The 22,729-nt window shown below is 38.8% G+C and overlaps 1 protein-coding gene across 3 annotated transcripts in view; it reads left to right on the top strand.

The window, feature by feature from the left end:
- Positions 1 to 21,114, top strand: part of klc1b (kinesin light chain 1b) — a 38,817-nt gene extending 17,703 nt beyond the window's left edge. For 2 of the 3 annotated variants that reach the window (XM_034302791.2, XM_053232348.1), the window contains exons 7-16: positions 630 to 731; positions 1,859 to 2,032; positions 2,855 to 2,954; positions 3,867 to 3,919; positions 5,188 to 5,255; positions 5,348 to 5,456; positions 5,876 to 6,028; positions 17,116 to 17,243; positions 18,703 to 18,760; positions 19,150 to 21,114. In XM_034302791.2, coding sequence (XP_034158682.1) covers positions 630 to 731; positions 1,859 to 2,032; positions 2,855 to 2,954; positions 3,867 to 3,919; positions 5,188 to 5,255; positions 5,348 to 5,456; positions 5,876 to 6,028; positions 17,116 to 17,243; positions 18,703 to 18,760; positions 19,150 to 19,224 — 1,020 coding nt within the window. In that variant the 3' untranslated portion in view covers positions 19,225 to 21,114. Of the gene's footprint in view, positions 1 to 629; positions 732 to 1,858; positions 2,033 to 2,854; positions 2,955 to 3,866; positions 3,920 to 5,187; positions 5,256 to 5,347; positions 5,457 to 5,875; positions 6,029 to 11,864; positions 13,733 to 17,115; positions 17,244 to 18,702; positions 18,761 to 19,149 lie in introns of those variants that run through there. The other variant, XM_053232349.1, reaches the window with a different exon arrangement.
- The last annotated feature ends 1,615 nt before the right edge of the window (positions 21,115 to 22,729 follow it).

Genomic DNA, 22,729 nt, shown 5'->3' with positions numbered 1-22,729 from the left:
AAATGGAGGAACTGCTTATTATTACGTAGAAGTCACACCAGACTTTTGCTGTGCAGTTTTCTCACTGTTGCTTGGCGCACATCTGGGGAGGGGAAAAAGCTGCCTTGTCCACAGCCATATTCTCGGGTATTTGTGAAAAAAATTTAATTTTTTTCTCTCTGCCTACAAGAATTTTTCTGTTAGTAATGTTGGCACCTCTGCTACAATCACTTTAATCCTTTACCTCAATTGCAAAATATGTCATCATGGTAATTTACAACTAATTCAATGACTGTGAAATGAAATTTCCTGTATCTTCTATGTTGGATACAAGCTGAATTTGCATTTCTGTCTATCTCTCCTGTGCAGGCTGCTGATTTCAAATGACCTAATAGGAAATTACCAGTAGGGACATAGATTGCTAGTATTGATCTTAGTCTCATGATCCATCTGTCTCGCTGTGTTATCATACACTGGGTGTCTCAGAATAGCTTTTAAACTGATAGTACTTAATAATTTTTTTTCTTTTTTAATCAGATATCATACATCTCAGCAATTGGGTTTGGTGATGTGGTTCACTCTTGTCATAACGGTGGTTCTGTCAAAACTGATCTCTCTGGGTTGGTGTGTTTGTGCGTGCTGTGCTGCAGGTGGCTGCCACCCTGAATAATCTGGCTGTGCTGTACGGGAAGAGGGGCAAATATAAGGAAGCTGAACCACTGTGTAAGAGAGCCTTGGAGATCAGAGAGAAGGTGAACACACAGACACACTCATACAGCAAATCTCATGAGAAAGGTTTATCTATCTCTGCTATAATCAGTCAGGCATTATCAGTTTTATGGTTATGGCCACAAAAAATACATTGTGAGCTGTACTATTAAGAGGTTTGTTTGTTTTTTATTGGCTAATCATTTATTAGCTAATCATTTTGTGTCATTTATTAGCTAATCATTTTGTATGTGGAACATTTTAGCATATACCGTAATCATCATGTGCTTCAATCTTTTGTCGCTGCCTGTGGTGGTAAATCATTCACCACATGACATTCTTGAGATGAAGCATAATGTTTGAATCTTTCAAAACCTTCCATTCTTACATGACATGTGACAAGTAAAATATGACTAACATGTATATGTAGTGTGAAAGCATTGGTATCTAAGAAGAATAAATAAGAGAATGCTATTAAAATAATGACACTGCAGTTTAAGGAAATTAACTAAAAAACTGAACTGGATCTTCATTTGGTCAGATTGTGCATGATTATTTAAAAGGAAAAAAGTTATTTTTCCATAGTCAGCCATCAGAAGACAATAACCTTTGCCTGCCTTTGACTCTCTTCTGATTTTTGGCTACCTCATCATGTATGTGTGCATGTGTGACGTCATTAACTTCCTTAAACAAGTTAGGCTGCGTGAATGTGAAATTTGAATGCTAATAATGTAGATTTCTATGACAAAACACTAAAAGTCAGCTTATGACACCCCCACCCCCCCAAATGAACACATTTACCTGTAGGAAGAGTAAGCATCTAAAGCTTTAAGTGAGATTGCTCAGAGCCTGAGTAAGCTGTATAGAAGCCCCTCATATTGATTCAGCTTTTATGAGATCATGTCGATACTGAGCAAACAGCAGAAATCTTACACCCACTCTGAATAACCTGCTTAATGCTGGAGAGAGCAGTGGGGCTGGAAGGAGTGCAGCTCATTATGTTTGTAGGCAATACTAATGTTCTCTCCCTTCTCTGTTTGAGCAGTCTCCAGTTACAACTGCACTACCTTAAAGCACTCTAATCATTTTACTGCCTCAGCAATCAAAAAAAAAAAGGTCAGAATATTTTATTTATTTATTTTCTTTCATCGTGTTTGGTCTTTTTCCTCAGGTGCTTGGAAAGGACCACCCAGATGTGGCTAAGCAGCTGAACAACCTGGCCTTGCTGTGTCAGAACCAGGGCAAGTATGAGGAGGTGGAGTACTACTACTGCAGAGCTTTGGAGATCTACGAGTGCAGGCTGGGCCCTGATGACCCTAATGTCGCCAAGACCAAGAACAATCTGGTGAGAAGTAACCCTTTTAGCAATTTTTTTTGTTTATCCCTGAGAATATAGCAGTTCCCAGAGTTGTTATGGAGCTATGCTAGTAGTGAAGTTCGTACCCTATCAGCTTAGCCGCACTCTCTCAGTTTAGTAACAGAATGCTAGAAGGGATGTTCTCTCTCTTTTTTTTTTTTTTTGGGTAACTAAAGATCATGCTTTGATGAAGCTTTGATGTGAGGAAAAATAATATTGCAATTCTAGCTCAGTGTTAAGGAGAGAGCTTAGATCCAATTTATCATTCCCCCTAAATAATAGCCCTGTTACAGTACGTTGTGGCATCAGTGCACTGTAAGCTTAAACGAACATCCTCAAATCAATGAATAAAAGTCGAAACTGATCTGTTTCCCCAGGTAGTTCATGTTTATTCACATATTGTGCAGTGTTTTTTCTGTAATCTTTGATTAAAATGTAGTGGCTTTTGCCTGCCCCGAATGCTTTCTGATTGTTTAAATCCATCATCATGCACACATAGGCAGGGAAAAACAAGCCATTACAGAGTCTTTTCATTCAGAAAAGTATAACATTACGGAAGAAAAATGCCTAATGCTTTCAATTTCATATTGGCATTAAGTTACATTTCCAGCTGACAACTGCAGAATCTCTGTGGTGCTTTTAAAACCAGTTTCATTTCTTATTTTAAAATTTCATTATGATGTTTTTGCCGCACTGAAATGTATTATTTGGCCATACAGCAAGGGAACACCGCTTTATCAGGAGTGGCACAATTGAAAGTGACCTTTAGTGTGTACTAAAAGCTCTGGATTTCCTCTTCTTTCTCCACAGGCTTCATGCTTTCTCAAACAAGGAAAATACAAGGAGGCTGAGATTCTTTACAAAGAGATTCTCACCCGTGCCCATGAGAAGGAGTTTGGATCAGTTGATGGTGAGTCCCTGTGACACTGTTATAAGTGGCATAAGTAAACACTATTCACTATAACACTATAAACAGATCTCTCTCTGGATGTAATTTGTTGCCAGTATAGAAGTGTGCAGTAATGAGTTACTGCATTATGTCTCTCCTCTGTTTCCTTTTACTTTTTTTTAAAATTAAAATTCTTCTATTTTCACTCCTATTTTGACTTCTCTTTTATAAAAGCAGAGAACAAGTTCAGCGATGGAGGCAGGGTTAAAAGATGGACAGTTTTCTAAAAACAAAAAGACTCTAAACACATCCAGTCAGCAAGGGCTGTAACACCGAAGGATTTTTTTTATTTTTGATGAAGTTGTTTATGGGAAGAAATAAAGCTTCTGTTCACCATTTTAGTGCTGAATGTTTTGTATATATAAATTTTGACCTACGTAATAAATTCTCTCAAAACAAGTATATATACTACTCATTAAGTTGATTTTGTTTGTTTATGTATAATTTTAATAATCTACAAGAGGCAGAGGCAAGAGGCAGAATGCAACTCAAGCACAGAGCTGAGCAGCTGATGGTTAAAAGTCCACCAGTGGCTTTCTGGCAGTCCTGGGATTTGAACTCGTAACCTTACGGTCACTAGCACAGAATTTAACCATTCATTTACATCTATCTTCATGTTAACACAGGACTAAATTCTTTATGAACATATTTTTGTTTGTATGTAAAGTGAGGACAAAATTCTTTATGAACATATTTTTGTTCATATGTAAAGTCTCCTTTTACTCCATTCCAATACATAACATTACATTATTGTAGCTTTATTCTATTTACTTCTAAAACATGGAAATACAACACATTAACTTCCTTGGAAGTGGGACTTGCAGAGCAGAATGGATAACGTTACATACTAAGCCACCGTGTCTCTGCCCACAGCTGAGAACAAGCCTATCTGGATGCATGCTGAGGAGAGGGAGGAGATGAGCAAAGTAAGTATGTGCCTCAGTGCATGTCCACGTCCTTTTTCAGACATATGCCAATCCAGCGAAATCCAACTCAAGATCCCTACGAGCTTCACGTTTATGAAAAAATAACTCTCTTTCTCAGCCTTTGGTAGCTATCAAAAATTGTATATTAAAGCTGCTGAATGTGAGATTTTGAAATTGGGCCCTCTCTAGTTAAAAAAAAAAAAAAAAATGATATTGCAAGCCACTCAGAAGAACATTTTGTAATGTGAGTTGTGTTTCACTAGTGCCGATTAATCTCACCTCTGCAAGTCAGTGCACATTCAGTGAGAATTCAGTACTGTGTTCCAAACTGCATACTGTGCACTAATTAGTGTGGCACACGGTCCAAGTATTTGGACTTTGGGTTTATAGATAATCTGCTGCTTATATGGAATTAAAGAAGTAAAATCATAAGTATAAGAACTTTCTTAAAAACTTCATCACTGTGACTGTGATCCTACAGCAGTCTGCCTGTGCATCGCCAACCTGCCGCAGTGTAACTTTGCTCATTCTGTGGAATCAAAAGCAGCACATAATCTACAGAGTGAACTAGCCACCTAACATTAGCTAGCTCGCCAAAATATAAGTTCTGTTTGAAGGGAAAAGGGTTGCTCCACTGTAACATCACAGCGCACTGCTCAGCCTGGAATGCAGGATAGTATGGGATGAATATAGTGACGAATATATCTGTTTGCTAAAAGACACTGAAACATACCAAACACAACTAGTTTGTTTGTTTGTGCTAGATGATCTAGCACTGTTTGTCTATCGTTAACTCTTTAGCTAGAACTAATTCGCAACTGGGTAATGATACAAATTCCACAAGGATAAATCAGCTGACTATTATTCACTAGCGTCCCACCAGATCAAGAAAATGCCTTACCTAAAACTCCATCACACCTGAATCCATTTTCCCCTTACTGATTATATTTGCTTTCACACTCTCCCACTCTCTCTCTCCCCTGATTGGCTACTGGCTTTCTCCTGCCATTGTGTAGTCAGACTTCTTTCATGCCTAAAGTTGTGGCGTAATATCGTTTGACATGTCAGAGTTGGCATATGCATGCATTCCTGGTACAGCCCTCACTGTCATGTACTATTATAAGATTGTCAAGGCAACTCACAGAAGCTCAGGAACCTCAGTGTAATTTTTCCCTCTTCTGACTCGATCTTGTTTTTCATTTCTAACAACAATCCTACGCACTGTAGCTTGTCCACTCGTAACTCTTCTGTGGTCTGGTTTACTTCAGGGCAAGCATAGAGACAACACCCCATATGGAGAGTATGGTGGCTGGTACAAGGCCTGCAAAGTCAACAGGTATCACACACAGGGTCTTAAATGAATGAAAGACACCTTTTTTAATCATATGTTTTTTTCAATTTAAATGGTAATGTTTGTTAAATCACCAGTCCGACTGTGAACACTACTCTGAGGAATTTGGGTGCGCTGTACCGCCGGCAAGGCAAGATGGAGGCTGCGGAGACCCTGGAGGAGTGTGCCACGAGGTCCCGCAAGCAGGTCAGTTACATAATCCTACACAACATTGCCTGAATCTAGTGTAGCAATAAGACTCTTAACAACAAACTCAGTAATTCTTAAACATATTGTCTGCTTATCAGTTCAAACAGTCATATTGATGTCTTCTTTTTTTACTTCTTTTCTTCTGTGGCTTGCTTTGGATACCAGAGTAACTCAGTAAGTCATTTTGTCTAAAATAGGAACACTGTCAGTCCTTCACCATTCATAAGCTCTTCATTATCCATAAACCTCCTCCCTGTAGAACAAACATTGCAGATTAAATCATTCATGGTCACTGCATCACAACCAGCTCTTAGTAACAATCTCTATAGAGTAGGAATTTAGATGGGGGAAAAAAAAAACATGATTAGTGACATGCCCCCTAATCAATTGCATATTTGTGTGCTTGTGTCTTTTAGGGGATCGATCCCATCAACCAGAGCCGCGTGGTTGAAATTCTGAAGGAGGGTGATGGAGATAGGAGGAGGAGCAGGGACAGCATGTCCAGCGTTAAGTACGATAGCAGCTCAGAGGCTGGAGAGGAAGTGAGTATGGGCATAGAGTGGAGCGGGGTAAGTACATATCCACTTCATCATCCAATCAGAGATCAGTAGCATTCAGATACAGCACAGAGCAGCCTCACTCTAATCAGCTAGCTCTGGGACTGCTAGCAGAGACCAGAAAGTTAGAGTGTTGAAAAAGACTATAACAGAACATTGTACGCTGACAGTTGAGATCAAAATACCCTCATTTCCCTCAGCACTGATAGAGCAGTGGCTTTGATAGACCTTGGCAGAAAGGTTTGTAATTAGATTCTTGAATAGCAGGATTCTCAGTGTAGAAACGTCAAATGGAGAATAGACCTCAATCTGAAAAGGATTTCAGCCCTGTGCTATATAGCAGATACAGCACTATTCCAAGAACAGACATTAATCCAAAAAGGAGTTTCTGAAAAAACATCATCACATATGAACATCACATATGAACATATGACTGTTTTTATTGGAATGTTAGTGAAACAGAGGTCAGTGCGTCTGGTATATTTGACAGAATGAACTCAGAAATACGGAATTTATGCTTGAAAATGAAATTAATAATAATAACAATAATAATAATGAACAGTTATACTGATACCTAGGTAGCAGTCTCGTGTACTCGGGTAAGGCTGCTCTGTCCTGTTATTGTCTACTGATATTTATATAGAACCAAATGCTGATTGAGTGTCCTGGCATATTTCATCTGTTTAAGCATGGTTGTTATGCTTGTATCATTTATTTAACTTTCTTTTTTTTGCCTGAAGTATTAATTTGTTGTATGTTTTTATATGATTTCAAATGTCACTTGAGCATTTTGAGCATCTGTAAAAGCACATGTCTCATGCAGAAGCCAGTGTTACTAATTTCCCCTTACTCCACTTTAGTCCTCTCTACCAGCATTTCAATTTAAAGGTGCAGTCTGTAATGTCGAAAAGTGTACATAGAAAAAGTATCATTTGCTATATTACTATGCAGTGGATCTAGCTAGTTTCTTCATTTCTTTTCTCTTCACTTCATTTTTCTGGCCCAGAAGTGAGCTCCATCCCATCTGGAAAAGTGCTATTTAGTCAAGGCATATCTTGTTTCACCAGAGAGTGTTGGTGTGGAGAAGAGGGTTGTCCGTCTTCATTGCAATTGCAATTCACACTGCAGCAGCAAAGAGCAATTAAAAAAATTACAAACTGCTCCTTTAATTCTCCAAAAGATATATAAGAACATATTTTTTGAGCAAACTCACATTTTCATTATCTATTTCAATTATTACATGAGTTGTAGGTAACCTGTTTTTTTTTTTTTTTTTTTTTTTTTTTTAATAAAAATTTTGTAGGGATCCAATAATTAATTTACAGTTGATTTGGTTGTACATTGTAGTCTCTAGTCTGAACTGTAAACTCTAAACTCATCTGAGCACTACTCTGCTCTTAAGCTAAAGGAGTTCTGTTTTCAGAACTCTGCTGGTGAGCCAGGAGTAAACCTGTCGGGGGCTTCTGCAGGAGGGAGAGATGCTGTGTGTGTTCCAAATGCTTGGCTTGCCTCTGCACTCTTTCCAGCTTTGCTTTATTTTAAACTTCACTGCATGCACTGCTTGTCTGTATAGCCCCATGTGTTCTTGCACCATATTGTGCGCTTTGCTTTGAGGGTTGTTTTTTTTTTTTTTTGGCTTGGTGTATGAGCTGCACCACACTGACGGTGCACATTAACCCACGCTTCTACTGCTGCTCACACTTCTGTGTTTTGGAGTGTTTGAGTTATATAACATGTTTGTGCTAGGTATTGAAGAATGGTGCACAGGCCCCTCTGCATTTCCCATGCTATGATTGTGAGGCTTTAGTTCTAGGAAATAGTTAGAAATATTTGCATTCTTCTGATTTACACAACTTGTCATTGACATATCTTTGGATTTTGGTGAAAACTAAACCACACACCACCACAGAAGGACTATTGGAGGTTGATATAAAACCCAGCCTACATTTTTGAGAGTCTGCTGTTTGGTCCTTTCTGTTTGTGTGTTTCTCTAAGGTGGTGTGTGGAGCTGTGTGGGTTGTGTGGCGCATGATTATGGTCATATCCCTGGCATTGCAGTTCATACTGAGGAAATCTAAAAGAACTTTGTGTTCAGAATGAATAAAGCTTGCAACTGTGCCTACAGTGTTCATAGTGTTCATTTTATTTTTTTAAAACCTGAACACTGAAACAACAGACACAATCCATGACTTAATTTAAATAGTCAAGTAATTTCTATGTTGATTGCTAATTCACAGGGACCTATTAGGTGGATGCTCCACATGATCTGAGACTAATAATAAGATGATTAAAAATGTGTTATTTCACAAAGGAAAACATATCGTAATTGATATGGTGAAGCTTTTTATAAGGAGACATTCATTAAATTAATGGAAGTGTCAGTGCTAGACAGGAGTAAACAGGAGTAAAGCCCTTCTTTTAATTTCTTGGCCACAGGAAAGTCTTCGGGATTGAGGACGTTGCATTTTGCAGTTTCTCAGTAAAAATCTGCATATTCTTGTTTTAGTAACTTGAAGAGAAATTGAGAGAATTAATTTATTAACGGCTATGACAAACGTAAGTGATAACTAACCTGGAACTACCCTATTTTGTGGATGTTCCACAAGATTAAATGTAACTAAAAATGGATAAATTATGTTCTTCAATAAATAAAAAATTTAATAACTGACAAATTTCTATGGTATAAGAGGAAAACACTTTGGGATGTGCTGTTATTGGAAAATAATCAGCTTTGGGGTAGCAACAGTAACTCCACTTTGTGTCGGATTACAACACCCTGTTGGTTATTTTCCTATAACAGAACACCCTGTCATATTTTATGCCTTTTTGTTTGATAGATCTTTTTCTTTGCAGCATAATTTCCCATAGCTTTTACCAGATTTATTTAAGATATAGCAGTCTATATACTGTACATTTTATGACAAATAACATGTCCTACACTGTACCGTTTTGAACTATTTATAGCCACACTGCAACTGCATTTAGACTGTGTGTGTGTGTGTGTGTGTGTGTGTGTGTGTGTGTGTGCTTGCGCATGCAATAAGCCTGGTTAGAATGTTTTGGTTGCACTGAGCACATAATGAGTGCTGGGTTCAGCCATGCCTGAATAAATGAGGGGATAATGTAATGTAGAGCTTCTGTACACATTGTGCAGAGTTGGAGGGTTGCCAGGGTTTCTAAAAGCAGGCTGGAAGGAAGGGCACCATGCTACCTGGTCTTACTCTGCTATCCTGCCTCTTGGCAACCCAGCACTGGTGTTTGTTTATCATCACTTCTGAAGTAAAGGCAGAACACCAGTCACTTGATTGTTCCAGTAGGAGTGGTTGTAGATTATTCATACTGTGATGTGCTTGAAGTGTGTTTGTGGTTCATTTATGCATGAATCGGGCGTGACTTTCACCTCATCGTTGCCTTTTTTGGTTTTGCATTATCTAACTATGCATGCAATTGTACACTAAGTATATTGAATTATGAGCTGTTTTCAGTTTTCTGTGTTACTAACCAACAGCATTCATTAGTTTGTTGTTCTTAACATCGCCATGACAACCAATCAGCCAATGAGATCGGTTCTTCTGGATGTGGTGGATTGTACTCTCTTCGTGATGTCCTCGGCACCTTCTTGCATTTAAGGAAGCAAAGTAACAACAGCAGCTAGCTCCAAATAGATAGCTTACAGTTAGTTAGTCCTTATTTTACCTTTGCAAACAGGCACTGCAGTACTACAGCCAGCAGGGATGAGCGGGGACTCTGACACAGGCAAAGAAAGAAAAACAGTTACAGCCATCATTTAGTCATTTACTTGTCATCTAGTCATTTAGTCATCGGTCTGCTTAGACATGAAGCCCATGAAGTGTAACAACCTCCACGCCCAGACCAGTTTTTATTTGCTTTAGAGTTACTGCAGCGTTGGCAGGCTGTGTGTGTGTGTGTGTGTGTGTGTGTGTGTGTGTGTGTGTGTGTGTGTGTGTGTGTGTGTGTGAGAGAGAGGTTTGTGACAGAGCGCAGGGCAGAGCGTGCCAGGCCCGCTTCCACCCTCCCTACTGCACAGTGCTGCAGCTGAGTCACTCATACACTCCCCTGCTGGAGTCACACAAAGGGTAGACCAACAGAACCACACTTCCTTAGCCAGACAGTGCTCATCATTTACCCAAGTTCAGTTTTTATGTTGATTTGAGGCCAGTTCTTCACAGCTAGCCAAATAAACTGCCTGATTCAGTGATCCTGCTTAACGCCTATAAACCAGTCAGAAATGTCCACAGCTGAACCTTGTGCCTCTACAGTTTACAGATGGAGCACATCATTGTTGGTTCTAGCATAATTGTTGCCCTACATAAGTTCTACCCCTTCGCTCCCCCTTTCCCCCTGGACTCCCATTTCATACAGGACGTGGAAAAATTTGCTACTTCTGTATGCTTCTATCATCGTCCGTAATAAGCAGCGCGTGCCTTCACTCCGGTTGCAGTCACCACAAGTAAAGCATATTTTTTCACCACCGTTGATGCATGTGAACATAATTTTCCAATATAATATTGTCAATGCTTATGTGGACACTCACCAAATTTAAGCCTAAATGAATTTTTTCTTTTTAAGCATTTTAACGTTACTCAGGCGAAGCTTCAGTAAGGAGACGTTTAGTTAAAACTAATGAAAGAAGACTTAATTCAGTGTCAGTGCTTGGTAAAGCTGTTTAGGTTTTCCGCCATAGGTGAATTATTCAGGACCAGAGAAGTTTGTGCATTGTGGTTTATCAGTTATGTGAAAAGCTGCATTCATCTTACTAGCTTCAAGAGAGGGAGAAGAAAGAGAATGGTGAAGGAACGATGGTTTATAGCTGTTATAATGGCAACAAACTAGTTTCATGGGCTTTCCACAGCTAGCTAGCTATGTGTATATATATATATATATATATATACACACACACACACACACACACACACACACATACACATATATATATATAAGAGGCATATATATATATACACACACACACACACACACACACACAAACATAACGGGTAAAAGGCATGATGTGTCACTTTTGCTGTGGTTTAAGAGGAACTGAATAGTTAGTGAAATGCTTTAACAGCCCCATCATATTTTATTCCTTACATAATCCTCTGATAATTGTCAGATAACTTGGAAAATTTGTTTAATCTAGTTTTAGCTAATGTTATGGCTTCAGCCTTGTGCTGTAACAGGTTATCATGTCTGGATACGATGCCAAACACTGAATTTGGACCGGGGATAACACTAGGTTCCGGCTACCCGATGGCACTCCATATGCACCCCTCAGCATTGTGCCTGACTTAAACTCATCCAGTCGGTTCAACTTGTCTGTCCTGTCTGGAACAAGGCTAGTGTATCAGTGCTCTGTTTTCTGAGCCCCATGAAGCAGGACACCAACTGACTGCTTGGAACTTGGCATACATTTGAAGGCTTGGTAAAATGTTGCCCCTGCATGTGTTGGCCATGCCAAGGAGTGGCCCTAGAGCACATGCTTTAATAACAAACTAATGACATCACCATAATGTACTAATGAAAGAGTACAGAAAGAGTACATAAATATCAGGATGTCATACATGAGAATAATTAAAACTAGAGCTGAGATAGCTCACAGATACAAATGGCCATAGACTGAACTCTAACCTGATCAGTAATTATCGTGGAACGAGTCCCCTGGTTTTAGACTGAACAGAATGGCTGCAGTGTGTATTTGCAGAGGTCAGAAATACTTCTAGTCACAGCTAGATACTGACAACTAGAGCTAGTCGAGGCTGCTTACAATGTTTCTTGTGATTCTCAATGGTGTGGTTTCTCTCTGTCTGTTCTCTTTTTTTCTCTTTATTAGGCATAAGCCATCAAGATTTTCTCTCCACCTTAATCTCCCTCCCCATCACATAGCAAAGGATGTTCTTGTTCCCTCTGGTCTTTCAATTACACATCTACAGATTCGTCCTGTTCCATTCCTGGTGTCTTCGGCGAGACTGCACCCTGATGCTTTCACCTGTTCACTCAGAAAATTGGGATGGTTGCTTTTTGCTCTTATTGCTTAATTATCTTTTCCTTCCTCTTTCTCTTCTGTCCCCCTGACCTGATAATTGTAGATGTTTTTTCCTCTGTGTCTGCTTTCCCATTGTCACTCTCTCTTCTCTTATTCAGTATTAGCTGTATAAAGTGATCTTTACAACTTAGATAAATGGATAACAAATGCTTCTTTTTGCTGATTAGTCTGCTGTACTGCGTTCACAGTATTGCATTTGGAATTTGTGTTAAACTGTGCAGTGAATTATTTTGTTTTTTCTTCGGTCTTTGTAATTTCGTATTTGACTGGCCAATATTGAACAGGTAAAGTCTGAGTTTGCGCTGTCATCTTGCTGTAACCTGCGTGTCAGTAATATTTTTTTTTAAATCCGTGATTTTCCTGATTTTTGTTTGGCTTCCTAATTTTAACTAGTGAAATATCCAAAGGTGAACAAGGAGACGAGGACAGTTGTGTCTGTAAACATTGTTACAGTTAGTGGTGGGATGAAGTGGCATGGACATTAGACTCCTCTCTCCTTTTTGATGATGATGATGATGATTATTATTATTGTACTTAAGTATTAATTTTTATTCCACATTATGTTTACAGCGCTTGTAAATGCTTGCTGAGTCTTTGGTTTGAAACATGGTAACGCAATGGCTCTGACTCTAGGACGTGTTCTCAGTTTCCTGCTCTGCTGGCCAGCGCTGTTACATTTCTCAGCATCTAGGGATTAAAAATAAAAGAGAAATAAATACACACTCCAGCAACGCCACAGGCAGGGCCACTCCAGTTCTCCTTCCCAAGCCTGCTCTGTTACATGGCTGGAGTGCCAAGTAGTCAGCTGATCCTGGCTGATCCTGGTGTGTATGGTTAGTATTTAACTATAATGTTTACCAGAGTATCAAAACAAAGGGACTGAGAAGGCTGTGTGAAAAAGAAAATCAGCGTATAATCCACACTGACACAAAGGTCACTTTATTGTTGGACTACATTTGTGTCTTGTACTTGTATCTTATCATTGAACAATAACTGTCTAGATATTTTAAGGATCTCAACACACTTGATTCAATAAGGGAATGCTGATTTGAGCTCAGTCTCGAGTTCACACACGTCTACAGTCTGATCCAGAAGATGAGGCTCTTGCAATTCATCAAATGCTTTTAAATGCACCTTAGGTAAAACACAAAGAGAAATGAAGTCCTGCACGTGAATACATACGCTGTCTTACTCCAGACTGAAAACTGTCCTCAAGCTTCTTAAATAAAAGTAGAGGATTCTGTCTACACTAAGGTTCAGCTCGTGAACTGAATGTTATGTCAATAGTGCACTTGTGTAATTAATTGAACACTACACACTTTTAGGTCATTTCGTCTGTCGATATGTCATTCCGATTTCTTCTCGCGATTAACGTGCGTCATCTTCACTCTCACCGAAAGGCTTCCCAGAGACAGTCAAGGGTGTAAACGTGAACAAACATTTATCATGTTATTCTAATAGACAACATTATTGTGTTTAGTGGAATGTGGATTATTTATTGAGATATATATGAATATATACGATGTAACTTTGGTTTTCTAGAGCAGTAGTACTGACCTGTAGACACTATCGTAGAGATTAGAACTGCATATATATATTCATCTGTCTGCATTGTGACGGTTGTTGAATCTCCAATAAAGGTTTTCATTTGCGAAGGTTTGGCAGTGGTTACTCATGAAAGAATGATATGAATATATGTAAAGCATTCACATTTACAATTGTTCACCGTTTGTAGGGGAAAAAACTCAGAATCAGAATGTTAAATAAAGTGCTATGGATGCACATAATGGGGCACTGAGGTCTGGAGTACTCCATTTAGTTCATTTATAAAGGAAATGAAAATGTTGTTCCCTTTTAAACCTTAATGGAAATAAAATTAATCATTCTGATATCTTTTGATCTCATCATAAAAGTCTGAAATGTGTTTCCTCTGATTGTACATGGATTAATAGAGGTGAAGCTGTCCTTGGAGACCGCATCGTTCCAAATGCGCCTTCTGCTGGTCTCTCTAAGTAGTGAACTTCAAAACCAAACACTGCTGATCATTGCTTCAAGCCCAGAGATGCAGTCTGCAGCCCTAGTGATTTTAAACAAACATCATAGCTGATAAATATATAAGTTAATAAATCTCCTATCTAGCACCCGTCAAAAACCAGTTCAGAAGACAGGATTGTAGAACCTGCATCTATAGATTTAATAATTAATATTGTGAACATATTTACTAATATGGACTAGTTGGAATAGATAATAGCTTTGAAAATATTGCAATGTGACATGTTACAGAAGCACAACAGAATAATGATGAGCATGTCTGAACATTGTGACTGCTTAAATGGACCCATGCACATTATTGCTTGCAGTATTGCTATTGCAGATGTTGTAATATACTAATGAGGAATCTAGCCATACATATCATCAGGTTCTGCGAGGTCCAAGACAGCAGTAGCTTATAACCATACATTTTGGTGGGGAAGGACAGCATTTATAACGACATAGCCTCGACATAGGCCATCACAATTGATTTATGCTACATAGGCATATTATGCTACATAGGCTACTATCTAGTGAATTTTAGAGTAACCCTTTAAAAGTCAACAACATACAGGCATTCAGTACACAGTCTAGCAGCTTGTTTTGAACAGTTTTAGACGTACCATTGTTTAACTGTGGTAATGCCGTTAAGGGTTTACAGATTTCAGCAAAATTTCCAGCCTAACTACATTTCAAAAACCACACAAACAACCCGAATCTATCTCCAGCATTGGAAAAGGGAGACCTTTTCTTTTTCTCAGCCCTTCTTGGCATGTGAAATACTTGTTTCCCTTGCATTCTGATGTACCAACATTACTCCATAATCCCTGTTTTCTTCTCCCAATCTTTGCAATATATCTTACAACACAAATTATTCTGTGCATCATAGACCCATAGATATTTCACTTTTTGTGAAATGTTATTAGATTTAATTTAGATTATTTGCTATAAACCAAGATCTTGGTTACCACAGAGTATTTCTTTTTTTTTTTTTTTTTTTAAACGACCTCAATCTGGCAACCCTTTCATTAAGTGTCTTGTCTGCTTCACCTCCTCTACAAAAGGCAGGAAGTATCCCTGCCCCAGTGGACGTCAATTTGTGCTTGTTGTACTTCCCATTTTTGAGCACAAGGTGCAATAATTCTACAGAAGCTAGCAGGGGGCAGCAAGCGCTCTGCCTCACAAATGTACAAAATCAATTTAAAAAAAAAAATTTTTTTTTTTCCTTTTTTTTTTTTTTTTTTTTTAAATCATTGGTCAGTCAAAAGAGGTAATTAATATTTAAACAGAATTTAAAATGTATGGAGTTTATGAAGATTAACATCTGTTAAACGATTGATATAAATGGTCTACGAACGAGCTGTCACACGAGCAGTCTCCTTTAGGTGTTTAGCAAATCTTGTCAGTTACCTTAGGTCAAATGAATGCAGGCCAATCCTTAACTGACACATAAACACAATATATGTATGATGTGCTATTTTCTTCCATGTTGTACCACCATAACCTGTGTTTAGCAGTTTGGGTGCATTCAGGCAGAGGTTATTGTGGTGCAGTATTATGACTGTATATTCAGCATAGTGTTAAGTGCATGTGAGACAGCTAACACTATACTTGAAGTCCAACAGCGAATGTTGAACTTGTTCAAGTACCAGACCACAGTAAAAATAGGCTCCGCTCATGTATAGCATATAATTTAAGCGTCATGGTCAGACTGTTATTATAAGGATGAGTCAGCAGTCCTCTGCGCTGTAGCTGATTTGAACAAACACTACTCACAAGAAACAGTAACAAATGATTAGCCAGTTAAATAAATAAGGCCATTTTAATAGCTTAATGAGCAGGAGGAATTGCCATTGTTAAGAGGCTGTAGTTAGAAAGGTGTGTGTGTATATGTTTTTTTTTCCAGCACTGCGTACATTTACATTAATGCACAAAAGAAAAAGAAAATAATAGATGGCAGCCGTACAGTTATAATGGGAGTTGTGTGCATATACCTATGTAGTCTGTATCTGTGCAGTGGATGGTAGTGGGGATCTGCAGAGGGGTGTGTGTGTGTGTGTGTGTGTGTGTGTGTGTGTGTGTGTGTGTGTGTACACTCACTGGCTGCTTTATAAGGAACACCATGTTATTACTGAGTACGATTCCCCCTCCCTTTCCCATTCTAACACGTTACAAAGGCAGTATTGGATTTAGGTCTGGTGACTGGTGAGGCCAGTGAAATATCATGCTGGAAGAATCCATTATAAGATGATAAATTGTGGCCATAAAAGGATGCACATGGTCAGCAGCAATATCCAGAAAATTTGTTGCATTCTAATGCCGCTCTTAAGAATGGCATTAAGAATGAGTGAGACTTTTCCAATCTTCATCTGTCCAGTTTCAGTGCCCACTGTAGCCTCTGATTGATTTTAAAGTTTGACAGGAGTGGACACTGATGTGGTCTTCTGCTGTTGTAGCCCATCTGCCTCAAGGTTCGGCTGGGTGTGCATTCTGAGATGATTTTCTGCTCACCCTCCAGTTGTAAAGAGTGGTTATTTGAGTAACCGTAGCAATCCTGTCAACTCAAACCAGCCTGGCCATTTCTCTCTCTGGCTCACTGGATGTTTTTTTTTTCCTCACCATTCTGTGTAAATACTGTGTAGAAAACTCTGTGGGACTGTTGTGCAGGAAAATCCCAGGAGATCAGCACCAACACCCATTCCATGGTCAAAGTTTCTGAGATCGCTGTTTTTTAGTGTTCAGACGCGAACATTAACCGAAGCTCTTGACCTGGATGTGAATGACTTTATGCATTGTGCTGCTGCCACTTGATTGGCTGATTGGATAATTCCATGAATGAGTGGGGTACAGATGTTCATATTAAAGTCGCCGGTGAGTGCATATGCATAAACGTAGTAAATGAGTGCTGAGTGTGTGTTTGAAGGATAGTAGTGTGGCTTTGCAAAGAGGTGTGTGTGTGTTTATATGTGTATAAATGTAGTAAACGAGTGCTGGTGTGTGTTTGAAGGATGGTAGTGGGGCTCTGCAGAGGGGCGGATCTCTGGGGAGGATCAGAGAAGTGCTGCGTAGAAGCAGCGAAATGCTGGTGAAGAAACTGCAAGGAAACGGACCTCCAGAGCTGCGCTCCACCTCCAAGTAAGCACACTGTACACAAGCTGAGCCCAAATGTGAAGTGTGTATTAGTGGCAATGAATTACATGCAACATGAACTCTGCACTATTGTAAACTCTGCATCTGTAGTATATGTGGCATTTACACAGAATATTATTTTGCCACATTTCCTTGCACTGAGAATCGAACAGAAGGCACATTTACTTGAAAATCATTTATAATCAAAGTCTAGTGGCAGTTGTTGAAACTATTCAATAAACTTAATATAAAATGCACAATTATAGAATGTAAATCCAAAACTACCATCATTACACTGCAATAGCATATAGGTCTTAAGATGAGGCAGACATGAGAGAAGGTCTTACCAAAGCTATTCTTATGGAGCTTTATCCAAGTTTCCAATACAAATAACTCTGGTTACTTTCCTGAAGTTTTGTGGTTTCCATGTATGGGTAGATCCAGACAATTACACTGGAAACCACAAATTCTTCCATCTCTGAGAGGTCAAATTATACTGATTTAGATCTTTAATTTACAAATTGGTTTGGCTGAAGAATTCTTGAAAGTATTATTGAAAAAACAAGAATAAGACTTAGACTTCCATTATAATCAGTAGTGGCTGGTTGAGATATTGAATGGGAGGGTTAAAAAATTCTGCTACCTATCAGTAAATCACCATTACTATTCTGAACCCATTATAGGTGAGCCTTATAGCATGGGTCCTCATCATAGGCATGAAACTATTACACATAGACAGACAGAGCACCATTTGCGCTGTCCGTCCTCGTACGCATACATGAGCTCACAGACGCCCACGTGTGGCTAGTGACACTGATTTACAGGGGAGAAAGAGTATGCCATTCCTTCCATTCCTTCCTATGCCATTTTGCTCCCGTGACTCCCGGCGATGGATGGCTGTGGCATTGTCTGACTTTTCTGGTGCTCCACTTAGGAGCCTGTATTGTTGAAATTCTTGTCTGTCATAATATATGCCACAGTGTGATATGTAGAGATTAGGTTGAAAAATTCCAGGATTTTGACAAGGGGTAATTGGTGGGGAATGTGGGTTAGTTTATTTTAAACTACTTCTCTTCAGTATCTGATTATGATACTGATCTTTTTGGTAGACCGACTGCAAGATAACACTAATATCTAAGCATATTTGACATGGATTTTAGGGGTGTAATGATTGGACTATTTGGATTGATGCGTTGATTTTAAAAGCTGCAAATGAAACGACTCATCAGAAAACATAAACGTTTCAATCAGAGGCTAGTAAATCAAATTGTATTGTATTATAGCACATTCAGTGGTATCTCAAATATCAAATCGTTGCCTAAAGAATCGAAATCTGTTGTAGTGTAGCAGATTCAGTGCTACTGTCAAATATCAAATAATTACATTAAGACTCAAAATTCGTATTATATGCCATTATCAATTAAATTGATCTTAATTTTTACCTTCATCCTTTTTTTCTCAACAGTATGAAGCGCGCTGCCTCCCTCAATTACCTGAACAGGTCGAATGATGATCCCTACCAGGTATCACATGGACCACTGTAGAGCCTTTTCCCAGTACTCTTACTGTAGCAGTATGGCATCAACACACTTCTTCACACTGCCTCTTTTACCCGCACAAAGCTTTTGAGTTGACAGCCTGCTTAAATCCGCAATGTTAATAGGCCCTTGGGGTTCTGCAAACATGTTACAGAGCCTGAGATGAAAGACAAGTTGAACTATTTGCTAAAAGAAACTAAAGAGTTTAATGATGCAATGCTGAAGCAATACATAACACTGACATTGTATCCATTTTTGGTGTCCAACTGTCTTTTCTTCTCTTCCTCCCTTTCTATCCGTCTTTCTTCTCTTCCCCTTTCTCTCTGTTTGCTCCTTCCTTTCCATATTACTCCATCTCTCTTTCACTCTCTCAGAACCCTGGGATAAATAGGTTGAGGCAGAGCCGTGGCTTGAGCTCCAGTAATTTGGATCTGTACAGTGGAAATTGAGAAAATGCCTCTACAACTCCAGCTATGACCGTACCAAGCCATTCCTACTGCACAACCCAAATCCTTCACTTTTAATAAAAGCCACACCTGACAAGATCTCAGCTATCCACAAACCTGGTCCTGCAATAAATTAGTCAATGCTCTTGGAAGGTTTGCACTCTCCAGCTCTCACTTATGCAAAATATAATTTAGACATTTGTTACAGTCTGTTAGAAGGTTTTTTTTTTTTTGGTCTTACTTTCTGTTACCACACTTTCTCATTGTTACTCTAACAGCTATGTTACAGGGTACATGTATCTTGAACTAAAGTGTCTGCTACTGTGTCAGCCAGGAAATATCCTAGATGGTGCCATGCTATTATTCTCACTTAGCATCTTCCAGTAAAACATTCTTCCCTAGCTAAAGTTATTTGAGTCATGTAGCAGACTTTTATTAATGCATTTTTATATTTGTGTAAAATATAAGTTGAAAATTTTTGGTACATCTTGTTTTATGTAAAAAATCTTCTCAGTCTTTGTAAATAATTTTTGCTTTTGCCTTTTTGCTTTTTATCTGATCTTTTGGGGGATGCATGGCTGAAATGAGAAAAGCCAGCTTTGTATCTTTCACTTTCATCATCATCATCATCATCATCATTGTATCATGTTGGTCCTGGACTGTTACTGTATCTACACTTCCATATCCTACAGAGAAGACAATGCTTTGCTAAATTCTGTATTGCTATAGGCTAGGGAATGAGGTATTAGATAGCTGTAGAGAGAAATACCCTGAAATACTGAAACACAGAAACTTGGTTACTGGGAAGTGCATTATTATTGTAGCTTATTTATAGTAAAAGGGCAAAAAAACAAACCCTGGACCAACAGCAATGTGTGTATAATGAGGCACTACATGTCATTTAAACACTAACTATATTTTCTAAAGGTTGAGGTTATGGGCTTTGTTACTGTATGCAGCTTTTTAAAAGTGAATTTAGTCTCTTAAACATATAAACTTACTATGTCTGTTACTGCTGAGCGTTACTGTAAGCATTATCATGATGGTGGAATGTACTTTTTAAAAAACGTTTTGTCTCTTTTACTTTGAATGCTGTTCTGTTTTAAAGAGAATCATTGCATGTGATTGGATCTTCCTTTTAGCTTGATCCTTCTACTGAGTTGTGTTACTGAAACTGGCTGTGTAACATTTTCACTGCGGGGAAATGTGGTATAAAATGGGCCGACTGGGAAACCAGTGCATTATAATGATGTGCCAATTACTGTAAGTACAAGGTTTGTTGAATGTGAGTGGTACAGGAGTTTCTCAGGTAACGCCAAATTTATAAGATGCTTATGTAATAAATATGAAACCCTGCAAGCATGTTAAGCTGTAAAAGTTAATATTCCATATAAAAATGCATTGACACTATCGGCGTGATGATAGTCACACTGATGTTTCCTTTGAGCTGTTTTTGTGTATGATATCGCAGGTTTTTTGTGAAACATTTGGCATATTTCTTACAAAGAACCAAAGTACTTTACCAATTTTATGCACGCTTATAATTCCTCATAGTGTGATTAGGATTTTATAATGCTGATGATGTGTGAAGGATTTTTTTAAATGTTACACAAGGCAATGTGCTTGAATGTTTTATAAGCCTCGGAGACTTTTACTGGTAGAGAGTTACACGTAATAGTGATGGGGAAAGGTCAGTATGGATTTTTAAAGAGGGCTCTGCATGACTTCAGCTAAATGATTTAACTGTAAAATGCTTTCCTCTGAACTCCACAGGTGTTGGGTACGATAGCCATAGAAGCCCTGCTGTTGGGTATAACTGCCATCTGTATGATTTATACCCTCATATTTTGTGGCGTAAAACATGTTGTGATGAAAATAAATCATTCAACCTTCTATGGCATTATTGTTTGACTGATCTTGCTTTATTTTATTTGTACACACTATTTATTAAAGTCATAAATAAGGAATAAAACACAACAGGGTGTGCTGTCATAGGAAAATAATCAACAACACACTGCAGGTCAGTGTGAGGTGGAGTTGCTCTTACCACACTGAAGTTGATTATTTCTAGTTGATTATAGCAGCACGTCCCATCATACAAAGCGCTAACACTGGAGACTCCTTCCAAAAATGCTCAATAAACATCTCCTCACAGAAAACTTCACCATTTCATGAATTACACTTGATTTTTAATACGTTTATGTGGCATGTCCACCATTCAAACCCTGTGGATAAAGTGTTATTATAGAAATGCTAACATATCAGAAGGAGCACATTAATATAAAAATTGCAGACAGAACTACTGTCAGAGCTGCTGTTATAAAGAATTAATCAACAACATCTGACCAATCAGAATGGAGAATTCAACAGCACTGTGGCAGAGATACAAGAGCAGCAATAGAATTTATCATACAATTACCTTATAATGTTTTTCTCCTGCTTGTACTGTAAAACTAGTGGAATAAATTTGTCAGTGAACTTCTGTGAGCATGAACTTCTCTGCCATTTTATTTTATCTGCCAGTCACTTATAAAATTTTGAGTTCTCTGGTGTTCTTCATAGAGACCACAGCTCTCTTTCTGACTCCCTCTAGAGCTTTCTCTCTGTTTTATACACTCTCAGGCAGCTATAAAGAAGAAAGGCTTGCCAGAGCAGGTGACTTCATTAGTGCATGTTCTCTACCACATTCATTTTTCAGCAAAGTTGAAAAGCTTTTGAGTTGATGATGTCTCTGTCCTCCTCACCTTGGAGTGACAGCAGAGATACAATCATAAAGTGCTCCTGCTTTTACTGAGTTTCTATAGTGCAGCTCCTGTGACAGATGTGCTGATGATGCAAATAAAGCAGCAGTGTGGCAGAAAAATTATAAGCTACTTCTGAGACTCAGGAGACATGAATTACAACTGTTCTGTCAGAAAGCAGCCAAAAGCTTTACTGCAAATTCTGCTTCCATATTTTAGCTAAGGAGATTAGTCATAAGGTAAATATTTGAGAACTGTTGCAGATGAAATGACCTTCACTGGAATGAGGCTTGTTATTCTGAGACTGTTCTTTACCCTGGTGGATTCTATATAACCTTCCTTAATAAGTTCAGCGCTTTTAATTATGTCTATTAATGATGTAGAAGACTTTCTGCTGGGTGGCTCAGTGGTGTAGCAGGTAGCGTTGCCACCTCACAGCTCCAGGGTCCCTCCTGATCTCGATCCTGATCTCAGGTTACAGTCTGAGTCGAGTTTCTTTACAGGTTCTTCCTCGTGTCTGTGTGGGTTTCCTCCTGGTTCTCCAGTTTCCTTCCCACGTCCCAAAAACATGCAGCTATGTGGACTGTCTATGCTAAATTGCCCCTAGGTGTGAGTGTGTGTGTGAATGTGTGTGTGTGTGTGTGCATGGTGCCTTGTGATGGACTGCCATGCCATCTGCATTCCCAGCTCACACCCAGTGTTCCTGGGATAGACTCCAGATCCACTGGATAAAGTGCTTACAGAAGATGAATGAACTGTAAAAGCCT

This window comes from Pangasianodon hypophthalmus, chromosome 3 (assembly GCF_027358585.1).
Source record: "Pangasianodon hypophthalmus isolate fPanHyp1 chromosome 3, fPanHyp1.pri, whole genome shotgun sequence".
NCBI lineage: Eukaryota > Metazoa > Chordata > Actinopteri > Siluriformes > Pangasiidae > Pangasianodon > Pangasianodon hypophthalmus.
The sequence above is the reverse complement of the archived record's forward strand: the minus strand, read 5'-3'. Positions and strand labels throughout refer to the sequence as shown.